The sequence below is a fragment of the Canis aureus genome, chromosome 13 (assembly GCF_053574225.1).
Source record: "Canis aureus isolate CA01 chromosome 13, VMU_Caureus_v.1.0, whole genome shotgun sequence".
Lineage (NCBI taxonomy): Eukaryota > Metazoa > Chordata > Mammalia > Carnivora > Canidae > Canis > Canis aureus.
In genome coordinates, this window is record NC_135623.1 from 20,270,829 (window position 1) to 20,294,180 (window position 23,352).

At 49.1% G+C, this 23,352-nt stretch overlaps 1 protein-coding gene across 2 annotated transcripts; it reads right to left on the reverse strand.

The window, feature by feature from the left end:
• Nucleotides 1-5: 5 nt before the first annotated feature.
• Nucleotides 6-18,134, reverse strand: CYP4B1 (cytochrome P450 family 4 subfamily B member 1). Of its 2 annotated transcripts, none has more exons than XM_077845071.1 (12): nt 17,897-18,132; nt 8,296-8,437; nt 8,075-8,119; nt 7,430-7,557; nt 6,490-6,614; nt 6,032-6,183; nt 5,775-5,881; nt 4,606-4,796; nt 2,356-2,489; nt 1,510-1,574; nt 1,327-1,409; nt 6-897 (listed from the first exon to the last, which is right to left on the reverse strand). In XM_077845071.1, the coding sequence occupies exons 1-12, from the start codon at nt 18,074-18,076 to the stop codon at nt 714-716; spliced, it is 1,536 nt and encodes a 511-aa protein (XP_077701197.1). In that variant the 5' UTR covers nt 18,077-18,132; the 3' UTR covers nt 6-713. The 2 variants fall into 2 exon arrangements, with proteins under 2 accessions (XP_077701197.1, XP_077701198.1); XM_077845072.1 differs by having other exon boundaries at nt 734-897; nt 1,487-1,574; nt 17,897-18,134.
• Nucleotides 18,135-23,352: the final 5,218 nt, after the last annotated feature.

The following is a 23,352-nucleotide window of genomic DNA, read 5'->3' on the forward strand; positions in this document are numbered from 1 at the left end:
GTATATTTTTGTTTGTTTATTTAAATGTTTTATTTATTTGACAGAGAGAGAGAACAAGCAGGGGGAGCAGCAGAGGGAGAGGGAGAAGCAGGCTCCCCACTGAGCAGGGAGCCTGATACAGGGCTCCATCCCAGGGCCCTGGGATCAGGACCTGAGCCAAAGGCTTAGCCAAGGGAGCCACCCAGGTGCCCCTGTACCATTTTGTTTACCCAATTTGTCCTTATGTCTGTTATATTACACACATGCACAAACACAGTCAAGCAGAGACATATATCTCAGTGAAGGGGAAAGCCCAAAAGCCATCCCTCTTTCATAGGGAGTACATGAGAGACTGATCATAATCATGAAGCCCAAGACACAGCTTCCATTGTATTCATTGTGTCACCACAACTGGCATATAAGTTTCTGCTATATTCTAGAAATATTGCCAATTATAGGAGATAAAGGAAGATTCCAGAAACAAGTAGGTGTTCACCATATGTTTGCTGAATGAATGAATAAGCTCTAGAATACATATATACTAAGCATTTCTGGACACATATGCCTGCATGGCACTGCCCTCCGGGAGATTGTTTATGTGGGTGCTTGCTTCCCTTCTAAACTACAAGCCTCCCAAGACAGAGAGCCACAGCTATTCTACAGTCCAGCCTGAGGAGGGTAGGGTCCAGGGAGAGCTACAGTCTAGGCTGCCTGGGACCCTGCTCTCAGCAGAGCTACTTCCCAGAGCCCAGACGTAGCGACTTCAGGTGGAGGTGGATGCCATTCTTGGAGCGCAGGATCAGCTGGGGCATCTTGACGGGAAGCTGCAGGGGGTCCAGGGCGAACTCAAAGCGGAGCAAGCAGAGAGCTGTGACCACCTTCATCTCATTCATGGCAAACTGCTGCCCAATGCAGTTCCTGTTGTAAGCAGCACAAGGTGGCATCAGGTTATGGGGTGTCCAGAGTGAGCAAATTCAGGGCTCTTAGTGGCCAAAAAAAAAAACAATAACTATTTGTGGATGAATAATTGGCTGATTGGTTGATTGACTTGGGTTTAGGAAACAGATCTTGGGAGCACAGTGAGAGTCCCCAACTGAGTAGATTCACATTGGGAATTCCGGTTGGGGGACCTTTCTTGGAATGACTCAGCCAGCCCACCAACTGCCAGGGACATGAATATGCTAATGGCAAGAAGAGGGTCCCTGGAACTTACCCTACCTTAGGATCATCAAAAACCCAGAGACGGCTCCCTTATCACAGAGTTCCCAAAATGATGCTTTCCCCACAACATCCTCCATTCTTCCCTCCCCAGTCCTGGGGGCCTGGGGATGTTGGTCCTCCCCTTACCTGGGCCCAGCAGAGAAGGGCATGAAGGCAAAGGGGTGGCGTCTGGCCACATTCTCAGAGGAAAAACGCAGAGGGTCAAAGACCTGAGGGGACAAGACTTGCTTAAATACCTACCAGGTCCTGGGGAGGGTGACCACCATAACCTCCCACCCCATCTGACCTCCAGGTCCAGGTGTGTGGTACCTCAGGGTCAGGCCACACTGCACTGTTCCTATGGAGGGCATAGATATGCAGAGAGATCAGGCTGCCTGTGGACAGAGCAGAGGCCTGGTAGTTAGGTGGTCCTGGGATAGCCACACCACGTCTTCACAGTGTCAGGATCTCCTAGTGTCCTTCTAACTGGGCACCAGCTCCTGCCTGACCCCTGCCAGTTATGGAGGATTCATGACCACCATCAAGACATCAAAGTGCTGTCGATCATCATCATATCTACGCCCTCTAGCCCCAGCACTGGACACAGCACCTAACACAGACATTTATAGAATGGGGAGAGAAAAAGAAGGACTGGAGGTATGAAAAACAAGGCCTATTACACTTTCTGTTTTCAAATAATTGGAGGAAAGTTACTATTCATGACATCATTCTATCAGTAGCAACATCAACCATTCATTGGGTGCATGTTGTGCGCCAGATAGAGTTTAACACTCCTTACAAAGCTACCACATACAGTTGTATAGCTTGGGCACTGTACATCACCATAGTCTATGTGAATGGTGCCTTCTGAAGTTGCTCAGGGCACAACCTACATGGTGGTATAAGACAGCCCTGGCAAATATTGTCTCTTTCATCCTGACAACAACACTGTCAGGTAAATACTCTTATTGCTCCCATTTTATACAAGAGGAAATAGAGGCTTGAGGTAGAGGGATTTACACTCTACCATACATTGTAGAACCGGGATTTGGACCCAGGCCAACCACAAAGCCTGAGCTCTTCCCCACTTGTGCAAAGATTCACCAAAGGCACAGAGAGTGTCAGAGAAGCATCCACAAGGACTCCAGTTCCACCCTCAGATCCACTCCAACTCACCTGCAGGTAGGGATCGGCCATCCACAAAGTTGACAGGCTTGCTGAGCTGGCGGTATACCTGGGGCACGGGTGGGTAGAGGCGGAAGCTTTCCTTGATGCACATGGTCAAGTACGTCATCTTCACCAGATCATCCCTGCCAGCAATACAACCAGACCTTTCTGGGCATGGGAAGCAAGGGAATTCCACAGGAAGACAGGGTCCAACTCCATCTTTCCCCCTTAACCACCATGGCACATCCAATGGTGAGACGGACATAGGTGTTCCAAGTGCACAGACCAGATTGGATATGGGGTAGCCACTCTGACCCAAGGGATCTGGCTCCAATTTTCCTTTTTCCCTCCTGTTCTTCTTTTTCTCTGGCTCCTTTTTTCTCCACCTCTCCATCCTCACTGCTAGGAAGGGAAGACACAGGACCCTAGAGCTGTATGTGAACCCAGCAATCAAGAAAATGCCACTCCTGAGTCTCTTAAGGCCCCCACAGAAGCCCCACAAGGGACAATTCTTTAGGTTCCACCTGGTTTCCCATGTGGAACAAGATGGAAAAAAACAGGGGCTGATATATATTGGTTGAATGCAGTAACAAGCTCAGGTAAAAAACAAAACTTATGTTTCCCCTTTGCCACTAGGAAGCTCAGTCCCAAATGTGGTTCAATCATGACTATTGCACAGCACTTTATTACAGAGCCCCAAGCCCTAGGGCTTTTCCACTCAGTCCTCAATTTTTTTTTTAAGATATACTTGACTTTATTAAAACAGGGAACTTATATTCATCCAAAGATACCTTAGGGGAGATGAAATGGCATTTTACAAACTAGGAGAAGAGATTTTTCAACTAGAATTCACAAAGTATTACATACCGTTACTCATTTTCCCTTTGTGCCTTTTTTATAGTATTGAATAAGTGTTCTTGAAGTTGCTTCAAGTTCTAGATGAAGTGAGAATAAGTATTTTTACTCTCTGCCTCTAGGTGGCGTTCGTGTTGTTACCAACCGGGAAGGCCTATTTCTCTCTTCCTTTGCTTATCTGAGTTTCACCTCTCCTAGGAAAGCCAACTCAAGCGCCACCCCTTCTGATTCTTCTGCTCTCAACGTGAGGCCTCTCAGCCTTACTCCATTTGGTGGTTTTGTCTAGATTTTGGGTTATGTGAGTTTGTTTTTCTAAAAAAAATCCAGGGATTCCCGGGTGGCTATGCGGTTTAGCGCCTGCCTTTGGCCCAGGGCGTGATCCTGGAGTCCCGGGATCGGGTCCCACGTCAGGCTCCCCGGCATGGAGCCTGCTTCTCCCTCCTCCTGTGTCTCTGCCTTTCTCTCTCTCTCTGTCTATCATAAATAAATAAATAAATAAATAAATAAATAAATAAATAAATCTTAAAAAAATAATAATAAAAATATCCAAAGGGCAGCAACTTGGCTCCTTCTCCTCCTCTCCCCACCTGGTACCCCCAGAAGCACTGGCACGTGGCTGGACACCCTGGGAGGTTTCCAACACCTGCCAATAAAAGTGGATGGTGGAGACACCAAATCTCAGATCCTGAAACTATAGGTTAGTCTCCCTCAGGTGAATCTAAAGTCTCTCCCATGGACTGAGCATTTTCTGTGCTGTGTTGTGTACCTAACTCCACGTGGGAGGTAGCACAGATGACATATGTGACAGGAGGCCAAGCATATGGCGATCCAAAGGCAGGTGTGCAGAAGGAGGATGGGTGGCAGGGAGGAGGATGGGTGGCAGGTCAGCTCCCCAGCTATCCCAGCTGTATTCATCCCCAACTCCCTCCTCTGTTTCTCTCTCCTTCTCTTTCTCTTTCTCTCTCTCTTTCTTTCTCCCAGTGCCCCATTGTTCCATCTAGCAATCCAGAAGGGCAGTCAGGTTCTGCCCACAGGAGTAAGTGCACAAAATAGTCACTGGTCACTTGGGCAGAGGGATCAGGGAAGGTTTCCTGGTGTAGGAGGCATCCAAGCTGTGCCTGGGAGGACAGATAGGAATCTGGGAGAAGGTCTCCCAGATTCCTATCTGTAAATTGTCAACAGTCCTGTTTAAAAGGGTCCACTATGAGAGAATGAGCTCAGGCGTGTATCCTCAGAGCTCCCCCACAGAAGCCACAGCTGGTGAGAGCAGGAAACTGCCACCATCCTCCCCTGGTTTCCAGGATGGCCATGCATCATCTGAAGATGACCCCGGGTAGCATAAGCCCAGCACATCCCTGGGACAGAGACACAGGACAGCCTGGGATCACCCACAGCCTCACTCACCACTGGAAGGAATCCCGGTCCCCAAGGATTTCGCAGATCTCCTCCCGACAACGATGCTGGTGCTGGGGGTAGAGAGCCATGCAGTAGAGAAACCAGGAAATGCCACTGGTGGTGGTGTCATGGCCTTCAAACATGAATGTGTCTACCTCAGCCCGGAGGTCTGCGTCTGACAACTTGATCCCATTTTCATCCTGGGTTAGGGAAGGCGTAATGGGACAGCCCAAGACATTTGAGATAGGTACCAACAGGACCTCATAACAGTTCTCAAGTGAAGGTCTGAGGGAAGGGAGGAAAGCTCCTTTTCAGACTGAGGGTTGAGACCTTCTCCCAGATTCCTAATCCTCCCAGGCACAGGAGCTTGGATGCCTCCTACTCCAGGAAACCTTCCCTGATCCCTCTGCCCAAGTGATCTGTGACCTTACCCAGCCCTAACTGTCAATTCTGCTCAGAATGCCACCTGGCAGAGGAGAGATCTTTGTCAACATCTACCTCCTATCTCCTGCACTAGACTGTAAATGTCTGGGGGACAAGGCCAGGTCTTTCTCCTCTTCTACATGGGAACTAACCCAGAGTAGGGGTTAGTGAGTTTGGAGAGTGGATGAATAAAGGGATGAATGAATAAATGATGAATGAATGAATGAATGAATGGCATCCAAGATTCTAAGATTCTTCGGTCTTAGAAGTCTAGAATTGGTGGGCACTTGGGTGGTTCAGTCAGTTAAGCATCCAACTCTTGATTTCGGCTCAGGTCATGATCTCAGGGTGGTGATATCTAGCCATGCATCTGGTTCCATGCTAGGCTTGGAGCCTGCTTAGGATTCTCTCTCTCCCTCTGCCCCTCCCTGCCCCACCCCTCCACCCTTCTCTCTCTCTCTCAGACAAAAAAGAAAGAAGTCTAGAATTGGTCTTTAGGGCTCTAGCATGTGACCCATCTCCCTGCTACTATGTCTCTCCCCAATGCCACAGCCGCCACATCCTGCACCTTGCCATCTCTGAGCCTTTGCTGATGTGTTCATAAGACAAGGAGCAGGCCATATTTGCTGGAGGAAAAGGAGGAAAATGCTTAACAGCCTCAGCCACTGTCCAGCAAACCCTGTCCCAGAAAAATGGCCTCAAGACCGCTCTGAGAGAAGTTCTCGGTGGGGGTGGCCAACTGTGCACTCACTCACCCGAGCCCCCAGGAGAATGTCCAAGAAGTCCAGGTGCCTCCGGTTCTGGATCTTCTCCTGCTCTTTCTCATCCTGCAGGGCTGCCTTTCGTTCCCTGATGACCTGGTCTGGGCCAGGAGCACAGAGAGTCATTGCCAGGGGGACCCATCCTCTACCCGTAGGGGGACAGAGATCCTGTAATGGCAGGGGACCCAGAGGGGCCTGAAGGAGCTAGACTGGACCCTTCCTGTGGGGTGGGCTCTGTGGGAAAGGCCCACCTGTGTGGTCGTGGGCTGCCTGGCAGGCCCGCAGGAAGCGGCGGCCGTGTGGGGTGAGCCAGTAGATGAAGTCGTTATGGTACTGGAAGGACTCGATGCGCTGCTGCATCAGCAGAGTGAGATCGCGGACAGCCGAGTAGTAGCTACTGTCCCTACACAGGAGAAGAGCAGGGAGGAGCTTTCAGACCCTGACCCCCAGTGGAACCTGGGGCGTTGCACTCCAGCATCTGGGCCCAACCACAGGGCTCCCTGCCCTCCTCTCTCTGCCGCTTTAGCTTCCCTGCTAAAGGCAGAATCTGTCTCCCCACCATGGGGAAGGCCTTCCTACCCCCGCCCAAGCTGGGACTCCCTAGGGCAGGACCCCATGTCCTCTCAGACCAGGGCCCCAGGGGTCCTGCTGACTCCCATCTGAGCTGGCCTGGGTAGAGACTGTGGTCAGCCCCCGAGTAGCCCCTGACCTGTGGCCCAGACTGCTGTCTCCTTTGCCAAAGGTGCACTTCATGAGGGAGTCCAGTGCCATGTAGCCCACGTCACAGAAGATGTCAAAGCTCTTATCTTCACGAGCCTTTTCCTCCCACTTGTCCTGGAGCCCAGAGATGGAGGGTAATGTCAGGGGGTCAGCTGGGCACCCAGCCTCTTCCCTCAAGGACCCACACACACCTGTCCTCTCCCCCATGCACCAAGTCCCTTGCCTGGCCTCCAGCCCACTGGAATGCAGAGGTAAGGACTTCAGGCTAGGGTGGCACCACGAGGCAGGCCTGAGCAGCACAACCAGACACTGAGCCAGGCAGCTCACATAAGGGAAGAGGAAAGCTGAGAGGTGGGGATCTCCCCAGCACAGCCTGTGTATAATCAGGCCTGCCATGATGCTGGGGAGGAGTTTTCTGCAAGGGGAAAGACTAGCCTGGGTAACTTCTAGGGAATATCCAGCCCTGAGACTCAGAGCCTGACCCCTGACCTTGGGCATCCCTTTCAGAGATGAGTTGCTAATGATATTATTTTAGGCAATTGTGGTAGGCAGAGAATGAGGAGGAGGCACTTTCCAGATGTGAAAGACCTTTCTAGCATTATCAAATATAGGCATCCATCTAGTCTGCTACAAGAGGAGACTTACCTGGGCCTCATAGAGGCCTTTGACCTCTATTGAAGAAGGGGGCCTGGCTCTCCCAGTGGACATGAGGGCCATGGCTGCCCAGCCACTCGGAGCCTCAGCACCTGGTCAACACCCAGTATGCAGTAGGTGTCAGGAACAACGCAGCTTGGCACTGCTACTGCCGGCAGAATGAGGTCTCAGGGACTTGGTGAATCTCCTCATCGCCCTCCCCCAGGGAAAACTGGAGCTGGAGAGAGGCTGGCCCAGCAGCCACAGCCTCCAGGAGCCTGGTACTGGGAGCTCACCAGCATAGCGTGCGTGGAGTTGGTGAACACAGCCACGTAGGATTTCAGCACATCATAGTGGAAGCCAGGTGTAAGCAGCTTGCGGTGCTGATACCACTTGGGCCCCTGGAGGACCAGGAGGCCTTTCCCTGGGGAAGAGATGACAGAGGGAAAGCTGATCAGTCCACACAATCCTGCCCCATCCGTGGCAGCCCGGGGGTGCCACCCCAGTCCTTCTTGCCCAGCCGCATGTCCCAGCCCAGCTCCACCTTCCAGCCACCCAGCCTTGCAGCCGCTCCTCTCCTCAGGCTTTTGTCTGGCCAACACCACCCACAAAATCTCCTGGGATCATACTCTGGTGCCACCTCCTCCAGGAAGCTGTTCCTCATACTCACATATTTTCCAGAGCCCTTGCTCAGCCTTTCCAAGGAAGAGGACGTGCCCAGAAGGAGAAGGTACCTGAGCCCCACTTTCCCCAGCCAGCTGGACGTTCTCTTGTCTCTTTCCCTGTCTCCCCACTGAGCAGCTAATCTTAGGAGGCGCATTTGGGGGCCAGGCGGTCCCATGTGAGAAAACAGACTCAGTGGGCATGGGCAGAGAGGGATGGGACTGGGAAGGATCCTGGTAACCCAGCATCAAGGGCGGGGAAGGCAGGCGCCCACTCACCAATCCACTGCAGAAAGAAGTCATACACATCTGCAGCCTTCGGATCTGCAGGAGAAAGAGAAGACGGGTCATGCAGAAACTAGCAGGTACCCAGAGGAGGCTTACTGATCAATGGGACCTTAGCTGCCCAGACTTAAGATGCAGAGCCCAGGACTCCTCCCCACTTGGAGCCCTGAGCCCTTTGCTCTCAGGAAGCCACCTCCTCTCCCGGGAGTCCTCACCCCCTCGGCTGTACACAGCTTTGGCATAGTCCGGCTCATAGATGTTCAGGAAGCCAAGGAACGGTCCAAGCCAGAGTGGGTGGGCATAATCGTACTGGTGGGCCCAGGTCACCACCTTGTCCAGGCTCCCCGTCTGCTGGATCTGAAATAGTGACAGAAGGCTGGGATACTCAGGAACCCACTGTCAGCAGCCAGGCCCTAAGTCTTTGGGGAAGGAAGAGGAGAGGCTGCCCAGACAGACACTGGGAACATCCTTGCCTCACCCTGCACCCCTCTCCCAGCTAGTCACAGTCTTAATTTCTCTGGGCTCAGTCCCTTCTCTAGCCCAGGAGCCACCACTCTAAGCCCAAGCCACCCTCTTCCTGTACCTGGGTGAGGTCAACAACCCCAAACTGACCAACCTGCTTCTATCTGGTTCCTGTCATCAACCCCTCCATCTATCCTACTCTCACGAGAGATTTCTTTCTCTGTTGTTAACTGTTTTCATGAGAGAGAGAGAGAACACCAGCTTGCCGTGCAATGCAGAAATCTGCTCAATTCCGACACTGTTATGTTATTGGGCTCATTTTTTGAGGACCTGCTATGTGCAGGGCACTGTCTAGACATCTCAGGGCATGGGACAGACCTGCTCCTACCCTTTATTCTATGGGGCAGACCGATGCAACTAAACAATGAAGGAACGTGAACACACAGAGCGGGAAGTGCTAGGCAGGGAGCAAGCATGGCGTCAAGAGAGAGACTTCAGGGGAAGCTGCTTAGGGAGATGGAGGCTGGCTTCTGGTGGGAGAGGACATTTGAGGTGAAAGCTGGAGGATGACAAGGAGCTGGCAGTTCAAAGAGCAAGGAGAGCCTTCCAGGAAGAGCAAACAGCAAGCACAAATGCTCTGGCACAGGACAAAGTGGGGTGTCTTCCAGGAGCTGCTACTTGGTGGGACGGTGGCCTGAGGCTGGAGAGGCCATCCAGAGGATGGTGTGTGCTCTTTGGGGGGTTTTCTAGCCACATTTACTCACCCAGAGGTGTTTTCTGTAAATGGAGTATACAATAAGCACTTTTCAGAAACCCGCTTTTTTCATTTACTGTGTCTTGTCCTTCTTTTCAAACTAGTGTATTTAACTGTCCTTCAAAATGTTTAACTCTTTTCATTGCATGGTGTTCCATTATAGGGATGTACCCTAATCAAAGGGAGTCTTTCAGAGATCTGCTTAAAACTCGTCCGTCCCCTGCCCATGGGCCTCAGAATAAAGTCTGAGCTCTGGAATTTGTGAGGAGGAGGAGTAATGGCTGATCAGGGAGCTGGGATGTGAACCCAGGAAGCCAAGGAACACAGCCTGCAATCTTTGGACCTTGGAAGGTCTACATTTGAATATTGATTTCCCCTATTTTTTAGATGAGTGAACTTGGGCAAGATCTTTAGGCTCTCTGCATCTTACTCTCCTCATCTATAAAATGGGGATGATAACTTACTTTATAGGATTATTTTGACATTAATTAAATCATGCAGGCCCTGTGTTATTAGTTGGGGCCACAGGGCATTTAAAGCCCTTCACTGATATATTGTGGGAAGAGCTTAGCACTGGATCCTGCACAAGGTAAGCCCTTGACTTGTACTTCCCTCCCCTTCAAGTCTACCTTTCCCCAACATCTGCCTCCTCCCTGCATCTCCTGCCACAACCTACTCCCAAATGCCCCCAAACCATGCTAAAGAATTCACTCTGCACATGCTCTAAGATTCTTCCACTCATGGAAAAAGGATTCACCCAACCTTGTCTCAGGTCACGTGGGAAGCTGAGCTGGGTTACCCCCTCCATTTCCATTCCCTTGGAAACCTGGTTACTGCATGTGGTCTTCTCTGTTACTGTCCATCTGCTTTTTGGGGCCACCCAGGCTCCCACAGACCAGGGAAGTACTGGGATTGCCCAGATCTGCTCTCCTCCCCGATGGACATCCTTAGGTGCCTGTGGGTGCTCTAGTCTCAGTCCTCCCTCACCCCACCTTGAGGACACTGCCCATCCCCACAAGACGGGGCTGCACTCAGCGTGTGCATCAGCCCCAACCAGTGTCAAAGACAGTAAAGTTGTGTATTCAAAGCTAAACAGTTAGGAGCAACTACCAAGAAGGACCAACAAAAATTGAGATGAGGCAGCATGTCTGAAATAACCATAAAAAAATGGACTCAGTTTACACAAACTCTATGGAGTTAAGTAGAGAGCCATTGGGAGCCTAGAGGGAGGGGATCTAATATGTACTGCTCCCATGGGTAGACAAGTCATCTCCCCCCAACCCTGGCGACAAATAGGCAACTTCATTCTCCATCCTCCCTTTCAGATACAAGTGTACTACTACAAATGTACATGTGAACAGGTGTGAACATAACTCAGAAGAGACCCCTGGATCAAGAGAAGGAGCAGAGGAACTTTGAGTGAGACTGACATGGGTCACCATGTCTCTCCTAGACACCACATGTTGGCTAAGAAGTGATGGTGGGCCGTGCCCAAAGTCACACAACTCTCAAGTCCAGGTCTTTCCATCCCAAAGCCTATGCTATACCCCCAACACCTTTCTGACTTCAGCACCGAGGATGAGCTCCAGCCCCAAGAATGACTAGATTGAGGGTGGGGGAAGCACAGGGAAGCATCCAGACACCTAAGAAGGCAGGAGGGCATGGGCCCAAGAAGTGCCCAAGTCCATGGGGATGCAGACATTAGTCCTCACCTCATATGAGTGGTTTTGCTGCCCTGAGTTGGATCCCCCAGGGATTCATTCATGCATTCAGCAAGTGGGCATGGAGTACCCACTCTCAGTGCCAGACATGATGCTGGCTCCTGGGGGAAGAGTAATGAGCCAGACAAAGCCCTGCCCTCCCCAAGCTCACATTCCAGGTGGGGAAAAGGAAATAAACAGATAACAAAATACATCAGCAATACAATTTCAGGTAGTAATAACTCTAGGAAGAAAAATAAAGAAAGGTAAGGGGGGCTGCTACTGTAGACAGGGAGTTGAGAGGGTTGGGGAAGGCCTCTTTTAGGGAACATTTGAGCAGAGATCAGCAGAAATACCTTCTAGAAAGTCCCATAGCATTGACCATTGTCTGCTTCTCAAAAGCTGTTCTTTCCCCAACTGTCCCCTCTACCCCTCTACTCCTTGCTCCCAGCAAATTAACCTTGCTCTACTTCACGGACAAAACAGAAGCCATCAGATAAGAGGTCCCTAAAAGTCAACTGCCAGACTTGAAGAACTACCTGCCCTGGACCTAGCCTCCCCACTTTCCTTCCTGTTCCAGTAGAGGAAGTGCCCAGGGTCTGTCCAAGGCCAGTCCCTTTGGATTCCAACCCCTCCCCTCAGGCACTTCACCCATCAGTCAGCCCCTTTCTCTCCCACATCATAGACCCATCCTCATTATTGGCTCCTTCCCATCTGCATTTAAAAAATGCTCAAGTCTCCCTTACTTACTAAACAACAACAACAAAAAACTTCCCTTGGTTTTGTCTCCTCCTCCCCATTTCCTTCTCCTTTCATAACTTCTCAAAAGAATTGTCTCACTGTTTCACTTCCTCCCTCCTCAGCCCCTAACTCTCCAAAATTGGTCTTGCTATTGTGACCAATGCCCTCCTGGGGAGGGGGGGTGAGCCCAGAGGCTTTGCAGCTGCTGTGACACAGTCGAGTGCCCTCTCTTTCTTTTTTTTTTAATTTATTTATTTATTTATTTATTTTTAAATTTTATTTATTTATTCATGAGAGACACAGAGAGAGAGGCAGAGACACAGGCAGAGGGAGAAGCAGGCTCCATGCAGGGAGCCCGACGTGGGACTCGATCCCGGGACCCGGGGATCATGCCCTGAGCTGAAGGCGGATGCTCAAGCGCTGAGCCACTCAGGTGTCCCACCCCCTCTCTTTCTTGAATTCTGTCCTAGATGTCTTCCCACCTCTCTTGATACAGCAGCTCTATACCCATTATTTGTAAATCAAAGACTGAGGCTCCCCCAGTTTCAGACTTGGGCTTCTTCTTAGGTTGCACCTTCTCCCTGGAGGCTCTCACCTACTCCCATGGCTTCCTTTGCCATCTACCTGAGACTATTTCCAAAATTGACAGCACGTCCCAGTTTATCTTTCTCCTGAGCTCCGGAAACACGACACAGCCATCCTCTGGACATCTCTGAATGACACCCTCCAGGCTCCTCAGACCCAGCATTTTCAAACATGAACACAGTACGTCTTCCTTCCAATTCTACCCCTCCTCACATACCTAAGAATGGAATTGCCATCCACTCTGACACCAGCCAGAAACATGGAATGGGGCTTTCTTCATTATTTATAGCAGCACCAGAGGGGATGTCCTACAGAGGCTGTCTCTCTCCTCTGCAAATCCATCAAACCCGAAAATCAACTAACCAGAACTAAGAGAGCCAGATGTAGCAGTTCCTGGGAAACCCTTCAAATCCAGAATCCAACGGTCCTGTGCCTAGACACACAAGTGCTGCCAGCTCTGAGCCTTCTTGGGTCTCATATCGCCACATGTTTACACTTAGACCTAGAAATTCATTCCTCCTCGTTACCATCCAGTCTTGTGGCTCGACAAGTCCTTTTCTCTCTTTTGGTGACTTTCCCACATTCAGTTCTGATCCATCTATTTTGATACCACAGTTTAACAAAGCTCCCAGGGCTCTCCTACCCCCTCCCCATTCCTAGTGCATGTGGGGGACCTCATTGACACCCTTACATCTGGCTATGGTAAAGGGCTTACCCCTCTCCCATACCCATGATACCAGGACAGCCTGCCTTACCTTCTGTTCCTCCCCGTTTCACTATTCACTCTACTAACATCTGCTTGGATGGCCTCCTCGGCCCTGTCCTACTCCTATTTGGCCTCTGCTTGCCTCCTATTTGGCCTCTGTCAATCTATCCACCATCCCAACCAAGGTGATTTTTCTACCACACAGTTCTAAGCTCATCACTCCCCTGGCTTGAATCCTTTCAAGGTTCCCTGTTGCACTCAGAATAAAGCCTTTCAACATGGCCTACAAGGTCCTATGTGATCTGCCCCACCTTCTTCCAGCTTCGTCCTCTCCATCATGTTCTCCCTCTCACCACTCCAGAAGTATAGAAAAATGAGCACAGGCACATAATAGACCTTGAGAAACAAATATTTGTTGAACATATTAAGTTCCTATACACTCAATGCTCTTTCCAGCCTCTGTACCTCTGCACAGGTAGTGTTCTTCACCCTTCCATCCTTCCTTCCCTCCATGGACTGCCACATTCAGATCTTTCCGGGCTCACCCTAGCATACCTTGCCTGCACCCATGGATCTGGAACACCATGTTGTGTTATCCATCTCTCATACAAACTAGATCACTCTAGGGCCAGCTTTAGTCTTATTACTTCATCCTCTGTCCTCAGCAGAGGTCCAGACCCAGAGTTCTTAATCATCTAGTTGTTTGAGAAAAGACAAACCGATAATGGCTCCCAAAGACTGGGTTAGTTTTAGAGGAAGGAAGAGGATGAAGGAAGCAAATACCTCACAGTGTTTTGCAGCAAGAATCCCTCTACAAGGATTTAACACTTGATATCTCTCCAGGAATTTGCAGAGTACCTATCTATACATTATCTTTTTCGATTCTCTTCTAACCCAACAAGGTAAAAATGTTTATCTCCATATTGTTGACAAGGAAAGGGAAGCGCAGAGCAGAAACATAGTGAAGATCCATCAATGTCTACTGAATATAAATGAGCCAGAGCCCCAGACCCTCAGACTCTACAGCACAAGATCAAGGGAACTATCTCAGTAGTAAGCAGGGTCAGGGAAGAGGCCTATGCAGTCTCAGGGGATCACCTTTCCTGAGCTCAGAGCTGGCATTCTCTCCTCCTCTCCTGACAACGGTCCAGATTCTTGGGCCTCTCCCAACCTCACACCAACAACATGGCTGGACACCTACTATGTGCAAAGTCCTCTCTGGGCCCCAGAGTAGGAGAAGGGGGACCCTGGAAGAATATGACCCCACCTCAAAGGGACACAATCTGAGAATTGAGACGGATGTTGCTTCCAGGGCCTGTAAACTGCAACCAGAGAAAAGAAAGAAGTTAATCCTGATGGACAGTTCTGACCCACCCACCTTCTTTTCCTACTCCCACCATCACTAGGCTAGGAATCAAACTTGCAGTTACTTTGTACAGACAGATCATGTCCTGCATGAAAAGCCACAAGTCTTACACCCAGCCTTGACTCAATTCCTGAACTACTATATATGGACATAAGTGAGTATCTTGCCTTTTCTGAACCTCGTCTTTGTTCTGAAAAACAACCCCTACTCCTATCTCTACATTTCTCAGTCTCGGATGTGGATCTGACCCAGCAGAAGTAACAAAGCCTGGAGGAAGGCAAAGGTGTCAGGCCTGCCATGGTTCCCCAGGAAACCTTTGTAGGCCGAAGAGCAAACTCCCGTCTTACCTTTGCCTATTCTTCCTGGTAATGAGTCTCTCCAGATTCTTGTGTTAGAGCCAAGAAGCCAGAGCCAGTCTGTTCCAGGCCCTCTATACACTCTCAAGGTGAGGAGCCGGGGGAGTATTTGGGGGAAGAGAGAAGGCAGCTCTGAGATGGGGTCGGGGAGCAAGGTCCCTGTCCTAGGAAAGCTCGTGGGCTGAGGGCAAGCCTAGCTTTGGTGGAGGCAAGTAGTAATGGAGGGATGTAAAAGGTAAGGAATCAAAGGTCTCCCTAAATGCCCCTTACATCCCCATAGGGTCAGACCTCAACCTTCCCACACCCCTTTCCGTGCTTAGCAAACCTCTCCTGAACCCCACCTGATCTTTCCACTTGTCTTCTTCATCACTGCCTCCTCTATCAAAGCCCCTCCCCACTCCCCAATGCTCTCTGTTTGTTCATTCAGTGATGCCCACTCTGTGCCAGGCTTGGTGCTAAACCCTGAGGGTACAGGGATGAATCAGAATGGATCTCCATCTTCCAGAGGTCATGGTCTAGTGGGCAGGATGAACAAGTAAACAGAAGATGACAATCCAACGAGGTAAATACTGAGATACAGAACATGGGGCTGTTGTAAAATCTTGGTTAGGCATCTCACTCAACCTGGAGCAAGAAAGGCCTTGGTGTCTGTTTTTCCCTCTAGACAGTAGGCTTCTTGAGAGCACCACCCGAGTCTGATTCAGCTCCCTAACTCATCTTTTCCTTTCCTGGGTTTCTCCAGGATGCAGCTAGGTTATTAAGCCATCCTGAGAAGGAGATTATTTGTAAGAGCAAGATTAAGCCTGAGCAGTCCTCTCCTGGAGGTCAAGCTCATTCTCAGCATCAGTCATGGAGGACAGAGAATCCCCTAGACAGTGAAAGGAGAAAAGTATTTGGGAATGCCTTAGTCTCTGGCGTTTATACCTGGGTTTCCAAAACTAGATGCACAGCAAAATGCTTGAAGAGGTTTTTATTTTTTTTAAGATTTTATTTATTCATGAGATACACAGAGAGAGAGAGAGGCAGAGACACAAGCAGAGAGAGAAGCAGGCTCCATGCAGGGAGCCCGATGCAGGACTCAATCCCGGGACCCCAGGATCACGGTGCCCTGAGCCGAACACAGATGCTCAACCTCAACTGCTGAGCCACCGAAGCTTCCTTTGGAGAGGTTTTTAAATGCAGATTCCTATCCTAATTATATAAAGAACCCCTACAACTCAACAACTACAGTAACAAAAACAAAACAAACAGAAAACAATCCAATTTTCAAATGGGCAGAGGACCTGAACAGACATTTTCCCAAAGACATACAGAAAGCCAACAGGCACATAAAAAGATGCTCAACATCACTCATCATCAGGGAAATACAAATCAAAATCACAATAAGAAATCATCTCACACCTGTCAGGATGGTTATTACTAAAAGAGAGGAAATAATTTGTCGTGGTGAGGATATACAGAAAAGGAAATCCTCATGCACTGTTGGTGGGAATGTATGTTAGTACAGACACTATGGAAAACAGTATAGAGTTTTCTCAAAAAATGAAAAATAGGAGTACCGTACAATTTAGTAATACCACTTCTGAATATTTATCCAGGGAAAATGAAGACACTAGTTCAAAAAGATATATGAGGGCAGCCTGGGTGGCTCAGTGGTTTAGTGCTGCCTTCAGTCCAGGGTGTGATCCTGGAGACCCGGGATCTAGTCCCACATCGGGGTCCCTGAATGGAGCCTGCTTCTCCCTCTGCCTGTGTCTCTGCCTCTCTCTGTGTGTCTCTCATGAATAAATAAATAAAATCTTTAAAAAAAAAAAAAGATATATGACCCCATTGTTTATTGCAGCATTATTTACAATAACTAAGATATAGAGGTAACCCAAGCGTCCATCAATAGATGAATGGATAAAGAAGATGTGGTATATATACAGTGGAATCTTACTGAGCCTTAAAAAAGAATGAAATACTGCCACTTGTGACAACATGGATGGACCTAGAGGATACTATACTAAACGAAATGGGAGAGAAAAATACCATGATTTCACCATGACCTCATCATATAAATCTAAAAAATAAAACAAACAACAACAACAAAAAAAGAGAAACTGACTCATAGAGAACAAACTAATGGTTTCCAGAGGGGAAATGGAGTGGAGAGATGGGCAAAAGAGGCAAGGGGTATTAAGAGGTACAAACTTCCAGTTACAAAATAAATCCGTCATGGGGATGCAAAGTTACAGCACAGGGAATATACTCAGTAATATTGTAATAACTTTGTATGGTGACAGATGGTAGCTATGTTTAGTTTTTTTTTATTTAATAAAAGAAATTCTGCCAATGCAAATAACATGGATAAACCTGGAGGAAAAAAATGTTTTACTAAAACAAATACATTCAGATCACTAGTTCCAATATGTTAATTAGAATCTCCTGGGACTGGGGGCCAAGGAATCTGCTTCTCCCAGTTGATTCCAATGCAGATGCCCCTTGGTCTGTGTTCAGGAAACTCTTGTCTAGATCTCATAGAGGCAGGGAGCTAGAGGTGCTCCTGACAACAGGTGCTAAGGTGATCCCAGCACCCTGAGATAATGAGAGGATAAGCCAGGATCTGAATCCAGGAAGATGCCATGGTTTTGAGCCAGCCCAGAGTCATGGCAGAGAGAACCTCGCCTTTGGGGGTACCAACCACTTAGTTGTTTCAGGAGGGCTCTCAGGTAACAGCACTCATCTCTGCTTTGACTTTTATTTTCTTAAAATGGAAAACTTTACACCACACAGAACGAAGAGGATGGTGCCTAAGCTCTAAACAAGATAGTCATGTTCTACTGGACTGTCTGGGGGTTTTCTCCCATACTATCACTGAAGCTTTGTATGAATTCTGAGCCCGAGAAGGATCCGGAGAAGGAGTCGAAAGAGTCTCGAGTTGGTCTACTTGGGCTCCAACTTTGATGTGCTCCCACTCTCAGGGCCAGGTCAGAAGGCAGGAGTGAAGGGGAGACCTGCTGGGAAAGCTGAATGGAAACTGGTTCTGAGGCCACCATCCCCCTACCTAAGCATAGGGACCCCCTCCACGGCCCCTGGGGAATTAGGCTAGATTCTCTGCAGGAAAGGAAGCTGTTTTCTTTCTTCAACCCCTTCTCCCCACATACCTCCTGGGCATGTCCGAAGAGCCAGTGGGTGGGGGGCCCTGGGAAACTGTCCATAGCCCTGGCCAGCATCTGTCTCCGCAACAGCAGACGGATGAGCTTGAGGAAGCCTAAGACCAAGATCAATCCAGTAGCCCACAAGACCAGATGGGAGACACTCAAGGAGAGCAAGGTAGAAACCATGGTTGGAGTTGCAGCCACCAAGGCTCTGGCCTGCTTCCTCCCATCCTGGGTTCCCTTATACTGCAGACCCTGGAACCCTGCCAGCCCCCACCTCCAGCCACACCCTGTACCCAGCAGCAACTCAGGCTGGGCTGAGCTCCAAAGTGTAGAGACAGCATCCCCAAAGTCACAAGACAACAGAGAGACAGCCTAGCTGACTCCTCCCAGAACTCGGCTGAAGAGAAACCCAATAGTGGGCTTCAAAGAAACCAGGCAATGGGTCTGCCTCCTTGGTTCTTTGATGGAGAAAACAAAAGGCAATTCTGCGTATAATCATTAGCGTAATAATATCTGCCTTTCCACACAAGCACTTGATATGTCTTAGGAATTTCCTATCCACTATCTTGTTTAACCCAAACAGGGAGGTCATAGCTACTCACTTTTTAACCCATTTTCCACATAATGAAACTGAGCCTCAGCTTGCTTATGCTTTCTTACAAGAAAGCTTCCCCTGTCCTCTTCAGTATAGACCTCTGGGAGGGCTTGCATTTGGGCCAGGCTCATAGTGCTTTAAGTCTTTATTTGGGAAGCATCTTCAGGGAGGAGGTTCTAGCCCCAGAAGAGAGATCCTAGATCAGAAAAGGTCAACTCCATCCCCCAGATCTTAGTACAAACTTGATACTTAGGAACACAGAATGTTACTTTCAGGGCAATGAGGAGACAGCGTCAAATCTAATCACTCCTAGGTGAATGGAGCAAATCACTTGGGACCAGAGAGGGGCAGGGAATTGTCCAAGATCTCATGGTAAGGAATGGCAGCTCTCAATTCTCCAGGCCTGAGTTCTGTTGAAGAACAAGCTTGGGGATGCCTGGGTGGCTCAGCGGTTGAGCATCTGTCTTTGGCTCTGGGCATGATCCTGGGATTCTGGGATTCTGGGATCAGGTCCTGCATCGGGCTCCCTGGGAGGAGCCTGCTTCTCCCTCCGCCTATGTCTCTGCCTCTCTCTGTCTCTCACGAATGAATAAATAAAATCTTTAAGAAGAAGAAGAACAAGCTTGTCCCAGGCCCCAGACTTGCCTGGAGAGTCTGCTGTCTCTCCCCCTGTGCTAAATGTCTCAGATGAAGAGACTTGCATGCAGAGGGAAAGGCAGTTAGGGAATTAAACAAGGTATGAAGTGACAGCCAGAGACTAGCAACAGTGGCTGGAAAAAAACATTCCTGAGGCTGAACGAAGGGGAAGAAATAGCATTGCTGGAGCCTAGCGGAGATAGCTATTGAAGGAGGCTTCAGCAGGAAAAAGTATGGTCAGAGGTGTGCCCAGGAAGATCTCCCCCTCTGTGCATGTGTGGTGGCTCTGAGCTGGCCTGGGGTAGAAGGGTCCAGAGTCTGGGTTGGCTATCAGGAACAGGAAGTCAGAGGGAAGACTAGCAGGATGGAGAGAGGTCCTACATACCTTGTCCTGCCACAAACATGGTGCAGCATTCTTGGCCTTTTTTTTTTTTTTTAAGATTTTATTTATTTATTCATGATAGAGAGAGAGAGAGGCAGAGACACAGGCAGAGGAAGAAGCAGGCTCTGTGCTGGGAGCCTGATGCGGGACTCGATTCTGGGACTCCAGGATCAGGCCCCGGGCCAAGGGCAGGTGCTAAACCGCTGAGTGACCCAGGGATCCCCCACTCTCAGCCTTTTTATCACATACGTTGTTCTCTACTCCCTGGCTGAAATCTAGCAGGTATCCACACTTCTAGAGCCAACAGGTCACCATGTGGCCTGAATCAGAGACTGGGCAGTACCAACTCCTGGCCCTACCAGCTACAGCTATGATGGAGGCATTATGATTCCCGGAAGCCAAAACGTGCCTCCTTGGAGCTTCCACCCACTGGTCTTAGTTCTCCCCCAAGGGCCTAGAAGAAAACTCTAGCTGTAAAGAACAACTTGGTGAGAACCCCCAATCCAGGAGCATACATATTGAGGAACTGGAGACAATGAGACTCTGCCTGTATCCGCATGCTTCCCAGTAGCCCTCCCTACCCCAATACCCTCCCTCCACCTCAGAAACACCAGCTACAGCCAGTCTTCTAAAACTGCCAACCTAACCTGCAGCTCTTCTCCATTTCTTTACTTTCTCCCCAGCAGCAGCTGAGTGCTTGACTTCTAAGATCTTTCCATTCTGCTGCAAGCCTGCAGACTGAGCTGGTCTCTCCCCTCACTTTGCTTGGCTGAGCCAGAACAGACAAGACACAAAACACTCAGGTGAGCCCATGATAGGGCATGTGAATGAAAGAACAGACTACCCTGGGTTGAGAGAACATTGGCAATGTGCACGCACCTCACTGCCCTGCCCCCACCCACTTCATAAACATTCAGGGGAGACTCTGTGTCAGGCTCCTCTCTGCTTCCCCAGGACCAGCACAAAGGACATTTAATAAATACTGTCTGTATAATGGATGCTGAAGTAATTGGCTGCTATCACAGGGGATGTGAGGAGAAGGTAGAAAAGGTTGCCTGGCCAATGCAAAATATGTGGGAAATGCCCTACTGCTGCCCCTCTGAATCATGCCATTGAGACCACTTGTGGATGGATCCCAGCTGCTACTGTTTGGTAGGGAGACCAAAACTTACCACCGTCCTCAACCTGACCCCCACCTCAATTTCCCAGGGATGTCAGGCCAGTTGAGGGAGTGGTGAGTATGAAACTCTTGGTAGGGAGAGGCGAGATGAAATTACATTCGGGAAAAGAGTTGTGTCATTCTCCGTCTTGGCTGCACATTGGAATCACCTGAGGAGCTTTAGAAAAATCCAATGCTCTCGACACATTGCCATCCTCTATGCTTGTCCACATCTGTCTCTCCTGGTTACATGGCCATCTACACAGAGTTGGAGTGAGGACCCTGAGAGCATGGCAATTCTCTGTGCCCAGTGTAGGTTCAGTACACAGGTCAAGATGGTTTTCATTGCTACTGCAATGCCCAAAGCTAGTGGGGAGAAGCAAGGAAGATGGCTGTCTTCCCTGGCATCTGGGACTCCCTGACTTTTGTGATCTGCCCAGCTCCTTCCACCTAGGCTATATTTGCCCATGAGCAATCCCACTCTGCATTGGCTGAGTATTGAGCTGAGCACTGGCTGAGTTAAAAAGAAAACCACAGGACTATAATAGAGCCACTTAAGTTAGGGCCCCATGTCAGTAAACTAAGATTTAATACCTAACCTAACTGTAATTTTCAACCCCTTCAGAAATGTAACCTTCAATCAGTCAAACTGGGATTTCCTAGAGACAACCCCCTCAGAGACCGTTTCCCCCTTAGGAAGGCTACCTTGCCTAAACAATGCATTCCTTGCTCACAATTTTTTTATGCCTTCTCTCTGCCTTAGAAACCTTTCCTTTCCTGCAGCTCAGTTGAGCTCCCCTCTGCTTGCTGGATGGGACACTGACTGATTCACGAATCATTTAATAAAACAAATTAGATCTTCAAATTGGCTCAGTTGAATTTTGTTTATTAACAGTACATTGTTCCTGAAAACATGGGATTTAGGGGAGGGGGGTATGGAGAGTATAAATGGGGAAGGCAGGAGGGTCAGGAAGGAATATGAAGCAGCTGGGCCAAGCAGAAGTTGGTTTCTCTGCAGCCTCTGTCCTGAGCTGAGACTCTAAAGAGGATAGGGCCCTCCTTCCAAGGTGTTCTGATTACCACAAGGGGAGTTTTGCCACAAGGATGGCTAACCAAGGACATAACATGATGGGAGAGAATGTGTCTCAGAATCCCTGCCCTTCTAGGAACACCGGATCCTAACCCTTCTACCTAGAATGGTGTGATACTTAGGTGCCAAGTAAAATGGTGAGCTGTGTAACTTCTGATGGAAGTTAGTAAGAAATGGGTCCCTGGGAAGGATGGGTACAGTCTTGGCAGATGGAAGAAGAAAGGGAGATAAGGGAACAGAACAGACAAAACCCAGCAGACCTAAGTGATAGTAAGTGAACAAAGACACATCAGTGCTCATGAAGATACACATCAAAGTGGAGATTACCTTATTCTGCAGAAAAGGGGAGAGGAGCCAGGAGTGGCACCATGTTTCTCCCATCAGTCCTCAAATTCATTCATTCATTTATCAACACATATGTATTGAGTATCTACCATAAGCCAGTGTTATGTTGGATACTTGAAATAAAATGGTAAACAAAACAGACAAGGAGTTCACATTCTAACATTGTTCTGCCAAAAACAGACTTCTCCCTGCATTCCCAGGAGCTTGGGTCCAGAACACCGGCATTCCCCTGCCTGCCAGGTGACCCATTCCCTGAGAAGATCACTGCTATATAAGCCCAGGAAAATTAAGACATTGGGTGAGGAGACCCAGGAAATGCAGATTTTGGTTTCTAGTCTTGTGGCCCACTAGGTGACCTCAGATGAAACCCTGCTGCTCTCAGCTCCCAGTGGCTCAGTCTGTCCCACATCAGTGGATCAGATGATGTCTAGGGGTCAACAGGGTTGTGGTGAGGATCCTGAGAACATCAAAATGCTCTATGCTCTCCAGCATACAGACTACGGTACATCTGCTCTGGCAGCATTTTTGTCCTATCTTACATCCTCTCTACCCACATTTTTATTCCAACCATTCCTGCAATAGCCAACTGCATGCAGGTGTAGCCTGTAGCACGTCACGTTACTTCACGTCTCTTGTTTTCTGCCCTTGGACTTCTCTGCTGCTACAGGTACTATACCTGGTAGGGCCTGAGAGTTGACACCCTTGAGGCAAGTTTTGACCAATGAAGAACAGGAACTAGTGGATCCTCTCCTCTCCCATGCCCTGGGCAAATGATTGTGAGGTGCATTCTACACAGTTCCCCGGAGGGTCTCCTTAGCTGGACTGAGCTGGTTGCCTCCAGTAGTAACCAGTTCAATAGCACACCTTGGAGCAGCGTTGCCTCCTCCCTTGTTCACTTGTCCCAGGCAGGCCCCTCCTATGTTCTGGGATCAACTACCTGCAAATGAGCCTTTCCCAACAAGCTCTGCACTTTGGGGAAACCCAAGCTAAGACATATGGCTATGTGACTTGTGGTGATACAACTCTGTGTGGGTGGAGGGTGCTGGAGCAACAGTGGTCAGAAGTGAGGGTGGGGTTTACATGTGGATGTTACATGTATGTGCTAATCCCATTTTATTGTACTTATTAGTACAGTAGACCCTGAGTCCAAGGACAGCTCTAACAATCTGGTCCTGAGGAATCGTAAAGCTTAGAAACCCCCTTGTAGATACACAGGGAAAAAAGGTTATATTGACTCCTACAAATATAATTG

Coding starts and splice junctions, on each gene's coding strand:
- CYP4B1 (XM_077845071.1), bottom strand. CDS start 18,076: ATGGTTTCTACCTTGCTCTCCTTGAGTGTCTCCCATCTGGTCTTGTGG. Junction 6,184..6,489: donor GACAGCAGTCTGGGCCACAG/GTCAGGGGCTAC, acceptor TCTCCTGTGTAG/GGACAGTAGCTACTACTCGG. Junction 1,410..1,509: donor CAGTGTGGCCTGACCCTGAG/GTACCACACACC, acceptor TTGTCCCCTCAG/GTCTTTGACCCTCTGCGTTT.